This window comes from Chelonia mydas, chromosome 3 (genome assembly GCF_015237465.2).
Source record: "Chelonia mydas isolate rCheMyd1 chromosome 3, rCheMyd1.pri.v2, whole genome shotgun sequence".
Classification (NCBI taxonomy): domain Eukaryota; kingdom Metazoa; phylum Chordata; order Testudines; family Cheloniidae; genus Chelonia; species Chelonia mydas.
Genome location: NC_057851.1, coordinates 130642137 through 130661117, shown reverse-complemented (window position 1 = coordinate 130661117; position 18981 = coordinate 130642137). Strand labels below are relative to the sequence as shown.

Here is an 18981-nt window from a genome sequence, read left to right as displayed (position 1 = left end):
TCTGATTGTCCACTGACTTTCTCAGGAAGAGGAAATGTTGTAGTTTATTTTAAATAAGAATAGTTCATGTATTAAAAAAATAATTTAATTTAATTTAACAGTTTTAATTTAATAAATTACATTTCAATATAGTACCATTCATACAAAGCGGTTCACAAACTACATGCACAAGCACCAATGAAATGCAGCCACCTAGGGTATGTGGGTTAGTGGCAGGCAGCAACTAAACGTTGCATACCACACATTAAAGGAATGTAGGGTACAGGAGGAAGAGAACAGACTCTGTATAAGGGCTGCCTGAGAGCCCCAGCATTGGAAGAGTAGATTATGGGGACACCACTAGAGGGCCCTAGCACTTGAATGAGTGAGGAATGGATTCATGGTGTGTATGTGTCTAGTAGGGTGAGGAGTTGGCGCATGGGAGTGTGGGAGGCACCCACAGTACAGTGTGGGTGCATGATGGACAGGGGTGATGGTGGTGGTGGTGGTTACATCCAGGGAGAAGTGGGTGCATTGGTATGTTGGGGAGAGAAGGTGTGAATGATGGGTGGATGAAATGTGGTTGGGTGAATGAGTATATTGGTGGCTGGGTGTTCTAGAATCTAGTGGCAGAGTGTGTGATGGGTGTGAGTAGATACTGGACATGACAGAAGGGAGAAAATTTAAGGTAATGGAAGGAAAGAAAGATGGGACAGTTAGAAAGAAAAGAGAAGTTAAGGAAAGAGTAAGGAGGAAGATGAGAGAAAAACAAAGAGTGACAGGAAAGAGGTACTCATGAAAGAATGTGGGAAAGAGGGAGATAAGGAAAAATTAATCTGAAGGAAAAACACTGAAAAGTGTGGAGGGAAATATGAGGATTCTTGAAAGAAAAATAAAATGGCGAAGGAGGAAAAGGAGAAAATAAGTAAAAGGCAAAGAGACTGCATCAGTCATTGCAAAGGAGGCTATTGGAACTATCCACAAAATTCAGCACTAACTCTCAGTAGGTCTCTGTGTGTGTAACAGAACTGGAAATGATTAATTAAAGGCCTGATTAATTAAAGGAGTTTTGATTAAAAGTTTTGTGGGCTACTGCAAAGATAATTCCCAGAATGCCTGTGCCTGCCAGTCCAGCCTAGATTTGTGGAGTCAGGATGACTGTCATGAGATGGAGGGATCACAATTATTTCCTTTTTCAGATGAGTAGAGAGGGTATCCTCTGGCCAGACTGCAATGGGGGTGGGGGTGCAGCAGCTTCTCACTTGCACTAACTACTTCTCCAACTGCTGTAACTCTGCTCCTCCTGGCCACCCACCTCCCACCTGCCTCTATAGCTCTCCTCCATGACCTGACCCCATCAGGGCCCCTCTGTTCGTTTGCCTGCTGGGCCCTTATTCTTAACTCTGGCCCTGCATAGAGCCTGATGCTTAGACCCCCTAAGCCATTCTTTCTAGCTTTAGAACTGTTATTTAGTATGAGGCTGTAATTATTCACTTGTTGACTTACAGGACAGCGTTGTTATTGGAGTTGCGTATGACTGCATGGACAAGATGGTTTACTGGACGGAGATCAGTGGCCCTTCCATCAGTAGAGCCAGTTTGCATGGTGGAGAGCCAACAACCATCATCAAAGCAGGTAGCAATATCAGTTTCTGCTTCATAGATTCATTTCCAGCAGGGAGTGTAAAGACTTGCATACACCAATCTGCACTGACCAGCTAATGGCTTACTCTGATTGCTGCAAGGCTAGATTGTTTAAAGGGAGATCAAATTGGCAGAAATCAAAGTAATTGGATAATCTTAGGTTTTAAAAATCTTTATATTTAAAAAACCTGTCTATTTTATTCTTACATGTATTGCAGAAGCACCTAGTGGCCCCAGCACCATTGTGCTAGGCACTGTACAAACCGAACAAAAACACAGCCCCTGCCCCAAAGAACTTACAATCTATGTATAAGGCAAGTGACAACAGGTGAATACATCGAACATGTTGAGGGGAGCACAAGGTAACAGGGAGATGATTATGATCTGGGTAATGAACAGCACTCCCCTCACACCACCTACTTAACTATTGTTGAGCTTTTTGTAGGCCTCTCAGCAGGAGGGATTTGAAGGATGAAGTAAGCATTTCTAATGGGCCTGCCATCACAAGAGCTAGGACAGGTCCCCAGCAGTTTGTAGTAGTAGGTATGGGCTATTGGATATCACCATAAACTACCTTTCCACAAACTTTCGTCATGAAGTATAATGGATTGTTCAGCAGTCACAGTGCTAAACTGTGCTCATCTGCAGTACGTAGCAAAACAAACCTCATGCCTATTAAGTCATTATAAACAGATTTGGGGAGGGGAGTCAATTTAGCAAAACAGTAGTCATTTAAAATTTTATTTTCTGTGTATCTGCTTTCATTTGTCCTGTTTTTTAATAAGTATCTCCATCTGAGGTTTATTTCTATTGGAATTGAAGGGTACTTCATTCACTTGTTAGAGATCAATGCCAGTTTGGGCTAAATTAAGACTCTTGAGGCAGTGGAGGGATGGGCAGCTTGCACCCCCACAACAGTGGTGGTTTTAGGGGGCATTATCTCTGCATAAGGCAGAGGAAAGGGTTGTACTCCCTGGGTGCAAGTGCTAGACTGCTCAGCAAGCACAACTGATACAACTGTGCAAAAGATGCGAACATGGGGCATTCTGCCCAGAATTGTCTATCTAGCTGGTATGTAGGGGCTGCAAGGGCACACCTTCAGTGTCACACTTTCAGTGATGAGGCTGTAGTTTCCTAAAGGATATAATGCCTTGCCCTGCCTGATCCTTTGTTTAGGGAGCTTCCTGTGGGCTGGGTCTTCCCTACTCTTGAGCTGCATGCAGATCTCAGCAATCTGCTCACAAGTCTTTGCAAGGACACACTCCATCACGTACATGTACCTTACCCTGTTTTTAAGGAGGCAGCTCCCATTTCTCTACTTCCATAACTGATGCAAATATTAACAAAAATACAAACAGAACCTATACAGCAATAAATATTAAAACATTCAAAATTATTACTAAATGCATAATTTTACAATGTAAAACCATTTCTATAATTATACTTGATTCCAGGGTTCTCACACAAGCAGAGCGGAATGGGTCTTCCCCTGCTTTGTGCTCAGGAAGTGGACGCAATCATGTTGTGTTGCCTGCTGAGTGGGTACTGTTAGGGGAAGGGAATAGGTTCCCTGTGACTATCCTCTAACAGTAGAACCATGCCTTGGGCCTCCTAAGGGCCTAATGTCTGAAATGCTCACAAGACTCCCTTTCAATTCTGATAGAACTAACCTCAAAGACATATGCTAGACACTTATAGTGAGTCGGTGCCCATCCAGCTACAAAGGGGTTGGTGGAAGGACTACTACTTTCCATTCTGTTTATCTCTAAGGATCCCTCAGAACAAAGCCGTTTTTGCTTGTCTGTGAATGAGTTAGCAGGGGAGGGAAGCATAAAATAGAAATGTTGACCCATATCATTCGTATTGATCATGGATTATGTATATATTGTAGTGACTTTTCAGAAAACCTGTGACTTCATTTAATGAGAATTGTATTTGTTTCACATCTTCCCTCCGCCTTCCAGTGTGTTGTATGTTGTAGAGCCATTTAATACTATATCATGAAGGGGTGAAAGCATATGTGATCAGTACTCCAAGCCCATAGGTGGTTTGTCATAACAATGTTGCGTTAGCAGGTAATCTTCCATGTCTTTTGTCTGCTATGGAAGCAAAAAGTGTCTAAAGACTCATTCAGGCCTTCTGTTGCCCTTGTTGCTGGTGCAGATTGTGATAGATCAAGTACTTGTGAAGTGATGCTAAAACAGGGGTTCTCAAACTGGGGGTCAGGACCCCTCAGGGGGTCGAAAGGTTATTACATGGGGGGTCGCAAGCTGTCAGCCTCCACCCCAAACCTCACTTTGCCTCCAGCATTTATAATGGTGTTAAATATATAAAAAGGTGTTTTTAATTTATAATGGGGGGGGTCACACTCAGCGTCTTGCTATGTGAAAGGGGTCACCAGTACAAAAGTTTGAGAACCATTGTGCTAAAGCAGTGGTGTTCTTAATTTTCTGTACAAACCATCAGATGCATTATATCATGGAATCAAAACAGAACACTAAGGTGTTGACTACTTGCTCAAGTGTTTAATTGGGCATTTACATGGTGTGTGTTGCTAGCCAAAATTCAAATTCAAAATTGCAGAGGCACTATTCCCAATCTTTCAGAAGACACTGAGGTTTTCCTGTTTTTATCTCCTTTCCATGTGCTGCAGCTCCCTTGTTCGGTTTGCAGTTTGTTTTTGTATTGAACATTTATTTCTTTGTTCATGTTTTTGTGATTGGAATTTGTTTGCTTTGCAGGGGCATGTTTTGGTATGGGGCTCCATCCAGCTCTCATCTGCTTCTGCAGCTGCATAGCCTCCCGAGGCTACAAGTTTCCTGAGCTCCGCAGCTGCAGGGCTGCTCCGCACAGGGAACTTCCCCTCTGCTGCAGTTGTTTAAATCATATTAAATCATATAAGCCATACATGTGTGCAGAGCCTGGGACTGTGTCCAGCCTGACTCCAGTACTGGTGTACTGAAATCATGGCACTAGGAGTGACTGGTGAGGTGGGGGAGGAGATGCACAGAACCTGCTTAATATATTCCCTTAGACATGCTAGCAGGGGCCAAGTTTCCCTCTGGCTAGCCAGCCAGGAAAGACATTTACTTCAGGCCACACACAGCCTCTTTAAATCTCCTGGCTGACAGCTCAAAATAGAATTGTGCCAGGGAGGAAGGACTCCTGGAAACCACTGGTAGCAGATCTGTAACCCTCTACCCTCTCCTATTCGGACCAATTGACTAATAGACCATCGGAATCGGCAGTCCTCCTGTTCAGTGCCTGGGGATGGGAGAGAGAATCTCCACCCCACAGGAGGCAGCTCCCACTGCCTGCTGACCTCAGCAAGAGATGAAAGGATATAGAAGCATGATTTGGGGGTGGGAGAGGAATCTAATTGACATTTGCTTGGTACACCTTGATCAGTTCTTCGCAGATTTCAGCCTTGGAGTGGGTGGTCATTCCCACTCGTCCAACATGCACACACATGTGCTTGCTCATGCGCACACGCGCACACGCACACACAGGCACACGATTTGTGACCCAAATAAGTTACATACCTAGATAAGGCAATGTAGCTTCTGCTGATTATGGTCCAATATAACTCTTATTAGGATAATCACAGTGTCCGTTTTTTTTAAATTCCCACCTAGTGATTTGCCCAAGTGTTTCTCCCCAGGAATCCAGTTTGGGCTGAGAAATACAAGACTTGTTTAATGGCTGAATAATGAATAAATGTGAAAATGAATAGACAAACTCAATTCATTTCATTTAATCTTTCTTTGAAATTCAGAAATGGGGAGTGTAGTTCTACATTTGAAAGCTTTCCTGACAGATGGTTTTCATGAAGGGACAGGTTTCAGAGTAGCAGCCGTGTTAGTCTGTATCCGCAAAAAGAACAGGAGTACTTGTGGCACCTTACAGACTAACAAATTTATTTGAGCATAAGCTTTTGAGGGCTACAGCTTCATCAGATGCATAGAATGGAACATATAGTAAGAAGATATATATATACATACAGAGATCATGAAAAAGTGGAGTAAGAGACTAATTAATTAAGATGAGCTATTATCAGCAGGAGAAAAAAACTTTTGTAGTGATAATCAAGATGGCCCATTTAGACACTTGCTGATAATAGCTCATCTAAATTAATTAGCCTCTTACTCCACTTTTTCATGTTCTCTGTATGTATATATCTATCTTCTTACGATATGTTCCATTCGATGCATTTGATGACATGGGCTGTAGCCCACGAAAGCTTATGCTCAAATAAATTTGTTTGTCTCTAAGGTGCCACAAGTACTCCTTTTCTTTTTATGAAGGGACACTATGACACTTTTGAAACAACCCCATGCAATCTTTCCTTACTGGTTCATTCAGAGTTTATACCTCTGGAATTAGTCTGAAGTGGGATTGTATTTACATTTAGTTTCAGTTTGTGTGCAGCCCATTCTTCTCTGTGGACCTATGTGTCCTAAAAACTGTAGAGCAATTTTTTGTGCTGGCTGAGTACAAGAAACTTTAATATGCCTTTTTATTTATATTTTTAAAGTATTTGTTTCTGCTTCTATGATTTTGAGTGAGAAATCACTGGGACCAGAGTAATAGGTCATTGTCTGCTATTTCCTGTTGCTTTTGGAACAGATAACTGTCCAAGAAAAACTATGCACATACAGTACTAAAACATGTTCCAAACAAAATCCCTCTGCAAAACACAGACTTGAATCTAAATTCCATCTAGGGTTAATTCTATTAGCACTTTGGAGATTGATTGTTAAACTTGAATACATTTTTAAATATTATGATGTATTTAAATTGTAATCAGTACAAGACTATAGCTTTCAGAATGATGCGTTGTTTCTTCTCCTTTTGTACTGACATACTTTAAAGATTTGTAAGCCCGCCCCAGGTCTTTGCAAAGACCATTTTGTTTTCCAAGAGGATAATATAATTTCAATACTGATGAGCAATAGTGTTTGTTTCCCTGCCAGCCATTCTTCTTCTTAAGTCAGCACTACACACCTATTTTTGTATTAGCATTACTACTTCCGATAAAGTTGTGATGTTTTCGGTTCTTTTGTTTGGTTGTTTGTTTTTTTTTAACAAAAAATAATTATCCCAGTTGAACCACTTGGGGCAGATATACAGATAATAAAAGTGCCATAAACTAGTATAGTTTACTTCCAGTATGGGAATAAACTATACTGGTAAAACTGTGTCCACACTAGGGGACTATACCAATTTAGGTGCACTGATATAGTTACTTTTGTAGGTAGACAAGCCCTTGGGTTAGAACCTTGTGCAATTATCAGGGTGAGAAGTGACTCCTAACTATAAATTAAAAAAAAAAATTAAGTAGGTCCATTGGCATCTCAGATTTGAAATAGTCAGTATGATAGAATTGTGCATCCTTCAGAAAGGACACAGTCACCTGACCCTTCTAAGCCAGCTTCATGCTCCAGACTAATGGAGCTCTGTTATTGGCATATTGGAGGGAGCAAGTCCTGACAACACAATATAAAGCTGGATGTTGTGGGACAAAGAATTGTGGTGGGTTTTTTCTTGATTTTTATTTTTTGTTTCCTAAATTTCAAATACAGTATGTACCTCCCTTTGCTCTAATTATTTGGCATATTCTTGTAATTCTAAATTTGAGTAGGTTTTTGTTACAGCCATTTTTGAAAAAGTCCTATAAAATTCAGTAAGGATGAAACCACCAGAAGTTTATTGGGTTCTATAGAAATTATTCTAAGCAGCCTTCAGAATTTAATTGAGAATTGTATCCCTGACATGGAATTCTCCTCTAGTAGCCCATAGGGCTGGTCTAAAGCCCATTAAAATCAATTGGAGTCCTTCCGCTGATTCGTGGACTTTTGGTGTATTTTAAAATTAACAGAAAAAATCAATGGAAGTATCAACTTAGAAGTTGTGTAACCCTATTGAATTGTTAACAAAACATTTATAGTAGGTTTAAACCGTGACTTCAGCTTGTGTTCTATGGGAGGCAGCAGTGTCTAGTGATTAGCACAGGAAACCTGTATGTTGTTCTTGACTGCCACTGATCTGGGCCCCAGTTCCTGTGAGATGTGCCGTTTGGATTGATCCCTGAGCCTATGAAGAGCCCCATTGACATCAAGCCTAAACTACCTGCACGTCCTTTAATTTTCTCTAGATCAATAGTGAAATAAACTAGTCACTTTTGTTGTTCTCTCTAGCAATTAGATTTTCTCTCTTTCAGGTGCCAATTAAAGATCTCTTTTGTAGAAGCGCATGCCTTAACAATAAGTTACTATTTTTATATTTTGTAAGGTACAACTTGTATTCCTCGTGTAACATACTCTGTATAAAATGGTTTGTTGGCCTTAATTGTGATTGGACAGGCATTAGGAAAATTACTTAATGAAAACATTGCTGCTCAAGCTGGAATAACTGTTAAGTGTTTAGTATAACTATATTAGGAAACAAACTTATTGTTTGGTGTTTTATTTTCTTTGTTCTTTTCCAGACTTAGGAAGTCCTGAAGGAATAGCAATAGATCATCTCGGTCGCAACGTTTTCTGGACTGACTCTTACCTCGATAGAATAGAAGTGGCCAGGCTGGATGGTAGCCAGCGCCGAGTGCTGTTTAACACTGGTCTGGTGAACCCCAGAGCCATAGTAACAGATTCTGTGAGAGGGTATATATATATTTTATAGACACATTTATTTTTAATGAACATTTTATGTATATATCCTGAAAGTCCCTCTACATTTTTACACTGTCTTCAACTGTTGATATAAAGCTTGAGTATCCTTTTCTCAGTCCCAAATATCCTCCTATAAAATAATATATTACTAGGTGTTTTATTGGAAACAAAAACTTCTTTCAGAATGCTTATTAGAAGCATTTCTTCCTAGGCACAATAATAATGCATTTTTATTAGCAAATGAAGTATTGGATTAGAATAAGCATTTTCTTATTGTTTTTTCCTTAATGACAGCCATATTTCCAGTACTCTGCTGACTTTCAAAAAACTGCATTAGCTCCTTCTCTATCTACATCTCTGCCTTTATCTACTCCTGACCATCATCCAAGTACCTTTCCTATTTATTCTCTCTGTCTCCTTCACCTACACCCAATGATGTGTTTTCTCTGACACTGTTATGCTTGGGACGGCCTCCTAATTAACATACACCAAGACTCTACCGAAAGTTTGAAAATCCATCTGTGCCATGAAACATTTCAGCTACAGTGTTTACCTTTAAACGCCCGCCAGTTTTATCTTAAGTAAATAGATTCATTCTTACTATTTGGGGTATTTCTTAAACTGTCCTATGCACATTATGTTGTCTGTCTAGAATACTACAAATACTAAGGCAAGTCGCAAGTGTTAGGGGATGAGCACTATATAGTGGTCCCTGTTTGTTCTATTACACCAACTCGTTCCAATGAATTTTATGGTAGCATCTTGTTCGTGGTTTAGCACATTTTTCCCTAGCATTGTCTTAGGACTCTCTTTCTTTCTTTCATTGTTTAAAATTCCTATCTCAATCCTCAGCAGCATACAAAAATAAAAATTGCATCCATAAAGTAACCTCCATAACAAATTACCTTCACAGCACATTACTGGTGTGCAGCATTAACAAACAATATACGACTTGAGGAGAGATATAAAACGAATGCCCATTACAATGTAGTAAGTAAGCCTTTTTTTGGAACCCTCCCAGGGTCCAAATTTATGAGAAAGGAAGGGGCAATAGGCCAGCATCCTTCTTATCCTTCTCCACTGCTGCCACCTCCTTCTCACTTTGCTAAGAGGGCACCGACCACTTGTAGCAGCACCCTGGGACCACAGCCCTAATCCAGGCCTAGTAAAGAGAGGTAGGGGGTTTGGAGTGTGAGCCCACCCACCACACACACACCTTGCCCCGGCAGCTCCTGTCCCACAGGGCTGGGCACAGCTCCCTCCTAAAGTCATTGTGATCTGATGCACGGGGTTGCAGCACCACTCAGGCTTGACCCCTCTGCCCCTCTGTTTAATGCAAAATTGTTTTATGTTTAATTTAAATACTCGTAAACTATTGATAATGCAAGTTGGGCACAAACTGATTTCCATACTCTTATATGTGGGGTCTTAAACTGCTGTTGTCCGAAATGCCATTTTCCAGGAACATGTTTGCCAACAAGAAGAGTCATTTCACTCAAAATACTTAATTTCCAATACAACTGAATGAAAGGTTTTTGTTTTGTTGTGTTTTTTTTTTCCAGTCACATGAACTTCTAGGAAGTTGTGCTAAACAAAATTAGTGCAGCTTTCTGTAATAAACAAGGACTACTCAGGCAATGCAACAAAAATTTGAAATGTTCATAAGGGAGAACTAGGGAATATATCATGGAATCCTGACTAGATTTCTCAAGGAGAGTCTTTGGAAGGGTCATCCTCCTTCCAGATGTTAACTGAACAAGATTTTTGGTGAAAGGAGCATGTATGTGACAGCTCAAAATGCAGATATTTAAGACTAAATAAAGGAGTAGTGCCACTAATTTTCCTCTTCATGGAAAATGTGGTATATCCAGTAAGTTGTATAATTAAAGGCTCTCCCAGTCATGCAAACAGATTTGCATGGGTGGACCCAAGTACCTGGGTGGAACCTCATTGACTTCAGCAGGGTTGGCGTATTAGTTGGCAGCTTCAGGGAATGTAGCCAAAGTATTAATAAAATGGTGGGCGAAAGGTTGAACTAGCGGCAGTTAATGCTCTGAGTCTCGTGAGGTTTTTCAGACAACAGACTCTAGTTGATGAGAAGTTGCCTCTGATTCGGATCTGTTGGTAAATATTCTTCCAAGTTATACTGAAAAAAATGTTGAATTAAAGTAAATACATACATATGTGCTGAATTCTCCCACTAATCAGCCTCAGGGCAGGTGGTTTGTTTTTACCTGGACTGACTGTATTGTTGAAATGGATTTTTCTGTTTGGCACCTGGTAAATGAGCTTCTACCCAATGCTAGAAAATGAATTTTTTTTAAAGTGATGCTGCTTCACTATACTTCAGTATCTTCTATCAAGGTCAAATATGCTGCTTTTTGCCATTCTGTCTAAATGTTCCCTGTTTCCTCTTTGTTTCCTTAAAAGTTTTCCTTTATGTAAAAAAAAGAAAAATCACTTCAGATTGATCGGTTATTTTAACTTTTTTCCTTTTCTTCCTATTCAGAAATCTTTACTGGACTGACTGGAACAGAGATGCTCCTAAAATTGAAACTTCATACATGGATGGCACAAACAGAAGGATTCTTGTTAAAGATGATCTGGGATTACCAAATGGTCTGACATTTGACACCTACTCCTCAATGCTGTGTTGGGTTGATGCAGGTAAAGAGAGGTGCTGAAATGTTCATATTCGCAATGCATAACAGGCTAAACATGGTAACCAGTGCAATGATGCACAGCATGACTTATGAGCAAATGCTTTGAGTTGTTTAGACTTCATTTTTTCTCAGGCTTGAGAGACATACCCCAGAGTATCCACTGTTTTATTTATTAACTCTTGCTGATTCACCAAATGTAGGTTTACAAGCTGAAGGATTTTAGTTCTGAAAGGAGAAAGCACTAGGTCTGCTGTAGACTTATTTTGAGTTTGCTGCAAGCAAGTATATCTTTAATCTGTATTTAGCCCTTGATATGGGGAATTGGGTATTCATCGAGTCTAAGGCCATAGAACTTCATCCAGTTACCCCTTGAATGAGCCCAGTAACTTGTGTTTGACCTTAAACATGTCTTCCAGAAAGGTATCCAGCCTTCAGTTGAAGGAACAAGTTATAGAGAATCTACAACTTCTCTTGGTAGCTTGTTCCAGTGATTAATCATCTATACAATTAAAAACGTGTGCCTGATTTCTCATTTGAATTTGTCTGATTTTAGCTTCCAGCCACTGATACTTGTTATGTCTTTCTCCACTAAAGACTCCTTTAATATCCAGTATTTTCTCCTCTGTGAAAATACACTGAAATAAAGTTACCTCTCCATCTTTTTGATAATCTGAACAGATTGATCTCTTTAAGTCTCTCAGTAGAAGACATTTTTCTCCAGCCCTTGAATCTTTTTTTTTTTTTTGGTGTGTGTGGCTCTTCTCTGCACCCACTCCAATTTTTCAACATCTTTTTAAAAATGTGGACACCAGAATTGTATGCAATATTCTAGTGTCGATCTCACCAATGCCATGTACCGAGGCAAAATCGCCTCTCTGCTCCTCCTCACTGCTCCCCTGTTTATACATCCAAGGATTGCATTAGGCTGTTTTGTCACAGCATTGCACCAGGAGCTCACGATCAGTTGCTTGTCCACTATGACCCCTAAGTCCTTTTCAGGGTCACTGCTTCCCAGGATATAGCCCCCTTTCCATAGGTATGGTCTGAATTCTGTGTTCCTAGACATATACTTTTGCATTTGGCTGAATTAACACACTTTTTGTTTGAATGGGCACATCATACCATATTGCTCTGTTTGACTGCCCTGTCCTTACTATTATTTACCATATGGCCAATCTTTGAGTCATCCACAAATTTTGTCAGCAGTGATTTTATATTAACTTCCAGATTTCTGATGAAGTTGAATAGCATCAGATCTAGAATCAAACCCTGTGGAACTCTTCGAGAAACACCCCCATTTGATGACAATTCCCCATTGACAACTATTTTTTAGATTTGTCAGCTAGCTGTCTTAATCTATTTAATGTGTGTTCTATTGATATTGTATATTTAATGAGAATGTCATGTGCCTTACAAAAGTCTTAAGCATATTACATCTTTGCAGTTATCTTTATCAACCAAACTTGTAATTTCATGAAAGAATTAAATTGGATTTCTTTGACAAGAACTATTTTCCATTAAACCGTTTTGACTGACATTCATCCCATTCTTATTTCTTAATTCTTTAATAATTATCAGCTTTTCCATTATCTTTGCCCAGGATTGATGTCGGGCTAACCAGACTATAGTCAGCCAGATCATCCAGCTTGCCCTTTTGCAATATTGGCACCAGAGCACTCTTCCAGTCGCCCCAGCAGAGAGGCACAGAATTAAATGGGCATTGAGGTTCATCTGTCTTCTGAGTCAAAGAATTGCTCTTTCCCCAGCTCAGAGTCACGGTATACTGGTGAGGCACTGTGGAGAAACTTTCACTGCTGCTCCCCAGGCTGTAAATCTTCTGTGGATAAATCATCCTTTAATCTTCAGGACAGCCAGGCCCGCACTCTTCGTGAGCAAAATTTGTCGTATATGCACAAATTTTCCCTGGCAATCTTCAGCAGCTGCTACTGTAATCTTTCAGTCCAACTGAATATCCAGACAAGGACCTGAATGGGCTTTCATCTGTCGTTCTAATGGAGTCCCACAGGCATAACACTGATCTACCAAAGTGGGCACATAGGAATAAATGATACATTTTATAAAAGGTTTGGTGCTTGGCATATAAGGAGATGTGATCTGGACAAGTAATTGGCTGGGTATGGGGGAGGAGGACTTTGTGGAAATTATACTCTATACATGCTCTTTTGATTATGTCCTTGTGCTTCCCTTTCTCCCCTCCCCCCCAAAAAGAACTGTTTGTCATATACAAAGACTAAATTGTTTTATTGTGTACAGGCACCAAGAGGGTGGAATGTATGAACCCCAGTCAGCTTGGTCGACGAAAGATCCTTGAAGGAGTCCAGTATCCTTTTAGTATTACAAGCTATGGGAAGAATTTATATTACACAGACTGGAGGAGGTAGGTTATCTGTTTAAGAAATTATGTAGTTGTATTTTAGTCTGGTCTTCTGCCTGGTAGAAACTGAGGTTCACTGCGTCTGTTCTCTTGGCAGCGAGTGTATTCTTCCTTAGAGATTTTATTTTTTTTCTCTCCGGGCAATCAGCTGAGGCAGGGCGTAGTGGAAATTTAGAGTTGGATGTATTAATGTTTCTAGTTAACTGTTTTCTCAGTTTAATAATTTGTTCTCTAATGATGCTTTTAATGCTGAATGTGAGAGGGATAGGTTTAATATGAGGGGGTGATTTAATACGTCTTATGGCAGCACTTATTTTGAGGTTTAGGACAGAAATTGATTATTTGAAGCTCTTCTTATCCTTATTAGTATGTAACTGTTCAGTCAATAAGAAGAAGAAAACATTTTAGCTGTTGACAACAGTTATTTTTGTTTGCTGTCGGCAGGTGATTTAAGCCACATTATGATCTAGGCTGACTTTACTAAAATTTGCAGATAAGATTCCAGACTAAATGTTTTTAAAATACCAGTAGTTTGTTTTTAATCCATATAAACATGTGACCAAGACTGTATCTGCAAGACTCTTGAACAAATAGTTCCGCTGATTTCAACAGGGCTACTTGGGAGTAAGGGCTATTCACATGACTAAGAGTTTCCAAGGTTGAACCCAATATCTGTGAAATCTACTTCAGAATGCCATTTAAAAACGGGAAGTGGAAAATGTCACCATTCTGCCAGCCCATCGCCTTTTGTTGACAGCAGGCAACAACTGCGCCTTAGTGGCTGAACTCCTACCCTTCTAATTCTGAATGTCAGATTTCTCTTGAAGTGGAACATTGTCCATAACAATGGATCGTTCCATTGTGGCCATGCCAGGAATAATATTGTAGGGGAGAAGAGTATCTAAATTACGAATAAACTCGTTCCCTAGAGGGATGCGGTCTGACTGCGTGGCCTATGTTTACCTTTCCTTCCTCCCAAAAAAGACTGTTGCCCTGCTACTAGAAGATCCCTCTGCCCCCCAGAATCAGGGCTGTGGCATATTTGGGTTGCCTAACAGAAGTGGGATTCTGTATCAAACAAATCCGACCCTGGGGTTCTTCATGCTTGGGGATACTGGCTACTCTCTGGTCTGCCTGTGTGTGATTCAGCATTACTAGTTGGCAGGGTGTTAAAATGTAAAAAGGTATCTGGTGCTTCCTCTTCCAATATTTTTCTTCTGAGGTCATCTTAGAGGAAAGCCCTCGCTCACCTTTACACTTTTCTTTTTGTGTACTGTAGGGACGCTGTTATAGCTGTGGATCGCACAATTTCAAAAGAGAACGATAACTTCCAGCCCCACAAACGCGCCCGTCTTTATGGAATAACTACAGCTTTTGCTCAGTGCCCACAAGGTAATCACAAAATCCCTATGTTTCTCGGGGAGCTATAGAAAGTGAATGTAGGTATCCAGCAGTTCCCAAGCTGTGGCCCACAGAGTACTTGCTGTTGGTTGGTGGAAAGCAGACTGGTCACATGGTTTCCATCTCTTAACATGAATGGATGCTAAAAATACAGCTTTGTCCATGTAAGCAATTGCTATAACCTCCATAGGAACATTACGGAATCATGAATGGGAGGGGAATTGGTGGCCTGTTCAATCATGAATGGGAGGGGCAAGTGCGTGTACAAGACAGTCTCTCTTAAGATGGGGTCCACGTTATGCAAACAGTTCAAGCACCATTTTAATAACGCACACAATTGTCAGTCAGCTAAACAGAATGTTTTATCTGTCCCCAAGGGCACTAGTTAGGCCTCATTTTATTTTAAATTCATAACTATAGAAGTGTCTCAGTCTTCCTGCTGGGATCAATAATCCTGTGTTTTTAAAAAAGGAAGAGTTAAAGAAGCAGTAGGTGGTAGAATAGGCAAAGTCATTCTCGCCCTATGTAAATGTTAAGCTTTTGAGTTATATCCATAAATATTCACATGTCCCAAAATCCTCTTGGGAATTGGTAATGGTCAATGGTAATTCTTTTCAGAGAAACAACATTCTTTATTTCTCTTCTTTTTCATACTTAGCTTGAGCAATAGAGGCTTAGAGGAGGAAATTAATATCCTTGAAATAATAATTTTTGTTTCGCTGGGAATTAATGCCACTGTTTAGTCTTGTTATTTCTGGCCAAATTCAGTCTGGCTGTCAACAGAAAGTTCATGTTTTAGGATTACAATGATGCTAGATTTGTAAGATTTTTCTTTTCAGCTGAGACCAAGCTTGTGACAGAGTTTGTGTTCAAAGGATATTTTGCTGTTGATTTTGAGTAGTTTAATGTAGGTGCTTACTTACTACAGTGCATGATTAAAAAAGGATGAGTATATAGATATCTTCACTGAGAAATGTGTTAAATGTTTTTTATTATATGTATTACGGTAACACCTTGGGGCCCTACTGTGTTAGGCAATGTACGTACATAACAAAGAGAGAGTCCTTGCCCCACAGAGCTAACCATCTAAGCAAATGTGAGTTTACATTTTTTCATTTCCAGCTTTCTCTGTTCATAGGGGGTGTGTGTGTGTGTGTGTGTGTGTCTCTCTCTCTCTCTCTCCAAACATGTTTTTGTGTCCCTGTTTTAAAAAGAAAATCTCATGATGTAACTTGCCTCTCTAAATACCATCCTGACTCCCTGCCCCTCAAATCATGGAGATATACAGTTAACTCTCTCTGTCTTAGACTCCTCAAATCTGGCTGCTCCCTCACCACTAAAGTGAAACATTGTCACTAATGACCTTCTTCTCTGTGACCTCGTCATCTTTGGTCTATATACTACTTTTGATACTGTCTCTTCCACTTCCTCCCCTTGGCTTCCAGTGCACACTGCTTTCTTTTTTGCTTATTCTGCTTTGCTTGAACACTCCTTCACCATCTCCTTTAATGGCTCCTCATCCTCCCCTTTCTCCTTTATTTGGATGACATCTCTTAGGATTCTGGACGGAGTCCTCTCCTTTTCTTTCTTTCTGTTCACTCATTCGCTCACTGACTGTCTCTGCATTCTATTTAACTACGAAAGTTAAAGTTCTGGATACACTTTTTAAGTATAGTCCTTCATGTTGCCTGTAACCAAACTCAGAAACCCTTTTTTCCTTTCCTATGCAATCACTGCTGCTCCCTGTGGACCTTTCCCCATCCATTGTGACATCATCCCCAACTCCAGACACCTGCCACTTGCTCCATTACATGATATCCAGATTGGTACTTGGTATCTGATGGGTACTGGGGGGATGATACTCAGGAGCTGATCAATCAGAAATCAAAAGTAAAGCACTTGCAGCCCTAACTCTAGTGTGGTTTATATTTTCTGTAACGTTCCTGGTTTTTCTACTATATGAACTGGTTTACCCTAGAAGGCTTTTTTTATATGTAAACTCCTTTTCACTTATAGGGCATAACTATTGCACAGTGAATAACGGAGGCTGTACTCATTTATGCCTGGCTACCCCAGAAGGCCGCTCTTGCCGCTGCCCTGACAACACAGTTGGAGTGGATTGTATAGAGAGAAACTGAGAGCTAAACCAGGAAATGTGTTAGAACAGAGTCTCCCTTGGGAAAAGTACTGTAAATAGTTCACAGCTATCAGCGTAAAATGAAGACAGCAAAGATAAGCTCCATGCTGCTTACAGGGGGCAAGCCACAACACATACACCATAGCACAGCATGGTGGCATTCAGGTAAGTCTGTGCTGCCCAGGGAGGGTCCCACACTCTGCAGCATCACCTTCTTGCCTTTAAAGAGGAGCTTGGGGGCTCATTTGCTCCTGTGCTGGGCTCTGAACCTCCCAGTAAAATTATCGTACACTGTGTTTTATGGGGTGTCTCAAATCCTGATGTGCCTGAGAGATGGGAATTTTGAGCACCATTGACTGTGCTGTGCATTGGAGCACACAACGATTCAGCTACAGACTGGAATGCTGTAGCCCAGCAGCGGTGCAGCGGGGTCACAAATTCAGCTTCCTGTTAGGCAGTAAGCCTGTCGTCCAAAGGATGGTCAGTGGGTGCGTGAGAACATCCCTTGGCAACATGAACTCCACAGTGCTTTAATACATCCCCCTCAGCTGCCAAAGCCTTTATATGTTAAAGCTACTCTCTTAAACCTTTGCTTTTTGGCTATTGATAATGTTACGGGAAATTAACCAATATGCTTTAGCACAGGGATAGCTCCTGTACTGGTTCATGTTGCCTCTTCATACTGTGTGCAATCATCTTACTACCAGCAATACTTTAGTGGGTATTGTGAAATTTTCCCTGGATTTTCCCAAAAGAGGTTTATTTTTTGTCTTGCTAGTGGACACTTATTGAATAGCTTTTGGATATCTCCAAAGTTGAGACTTGGGATACAAATGCCAATTCCCAAAACACATCAAAGAATGGCGATTGATTGGTGTTGTGTTTTTAAAGGGAGACTGTCAAGTATCTTTTAAAATCTTAAATTTCCTATTTTTGTGATACTATTTTATAAGCTTGAAAATGACACTTCCATTTTGCCATACCAATTTTTTTTCTTTGTGGCAAACCTGGATATTTTCTTTTCTTACAGACCATGAACAACCAAGACAGTTGAGTATTTGTTAGGCAACACTTTTGACAATCTCACAGGGCTTTAAAAAAAAAAAAAAAAGCCCTGTTCATGTGTCAATTTACAGCAAGGGCAAAACATCTGTGCTGGAAATCGTGAAGATGGAGCGTGTCTCCACTGACAGCAATGCGTGCAGAGCAGTTAGGAAAATCCAGCACAGGCTTCATAAGAGATTACACATTGTAATGATAAAACACTTTAATAAACCCTGCTGCAGCAGACCATTTCTGGGAACAGGATTTAACTTTTGCTCCTGCTGCTGCAGGCTGGGTAGCTTATCTGCAGTAGAAGAACCAAATGTGATTGTGAGTCATGTATCTAAATAGCTGTCTTTATAATCTCTTGGTCACAGTGATAAATTACAATAAAACCCCCCAGGCTATAGTTAAAAAAACTGAGACCGTTCTCCTCCAGATTATATCATTGCTGTAACAGAGCCAATTTTGAGCTTGAACTATCTGACAATTTCCTTTTTAATTATGTATTTATCTCAAAAATATCAAATGCCATATAGAATGTTAACATTTTTTGTGTAACTTTTAATAACTTTTAATTCATTGTATTCATATACTTTAATATGTCTTAAAACTGTAAATACCAATAATGTGCTGAAATGAAGGTGCTTAATAACTGTTCCTCCAGAATTATTCAAATATCAGGTGATACATTAAAGTTTACACTCTGTACAGCTATTTGTAGTACAGCCAATAAAGAATTTTTTTGTATAAAAATGTCTTTTGCCTGCACTATCAAGTGGTGTCTTGTATTCTTAAATTTTCTTATGGTGAATTTTAGTGCACCATCGTAACTTGGTCACTGTGTAGACCAGAGTAAGATTTGCTCCCAAGATTTGATTGATCCTAAAGCCCCAATCCTGCAACTGACTTCATGCGAGAGCACCCGGGCGCCTGCAAGTACCTCCATTGAAGTCAATTGCACTGAAAATCATCCAGAATCAACTGCAAGACTAGGGTCTAAATTAGACCATGCAGTTCAGGGCCAGATCCAAAGCCCATTGTAGTGAAT

The 18981-nt window shown here is 40.2% G+C and overlaps 1 protein-coding gene across 1 annotated transcript in view; it reads left to right on the top strand.

Annotated features, from left to right (window-relative positions):
* Window positions 1-18690, top strand: part of NID1 (nidogen 1) — an 80714-nt gene extending 62024 nt beyond the window's left edge. Inside the window, exons 15-20 of the mRNA XM_037895290.2 lie at window positions 1488-1614; window positions 8110-8281; window positions 10800-10957; window positions 13228-13351; window positions 14628-14740; window positions 16766-18690. Of these exons, the coding sequence (XP_037751218.1) occupies window positions 1488-1614; window positions 8110-8281; window positions 10800-10957; window positions 13228-13351; window positions 14628-14740; window positions 16766-16887 (816 nt within the window). The 3' untranslated portion in view covers window positions 16888-18690. The remainder of the gene's footprint in view (window positions 1-1487; window positions 1615-8109; window positions 8282-10799; window positions 10958-13227; window positions 13352-14627; window positions 14741-16765) is intronic.
* Window positions 18691-18981: the final 291 nt, after the last annotated feature.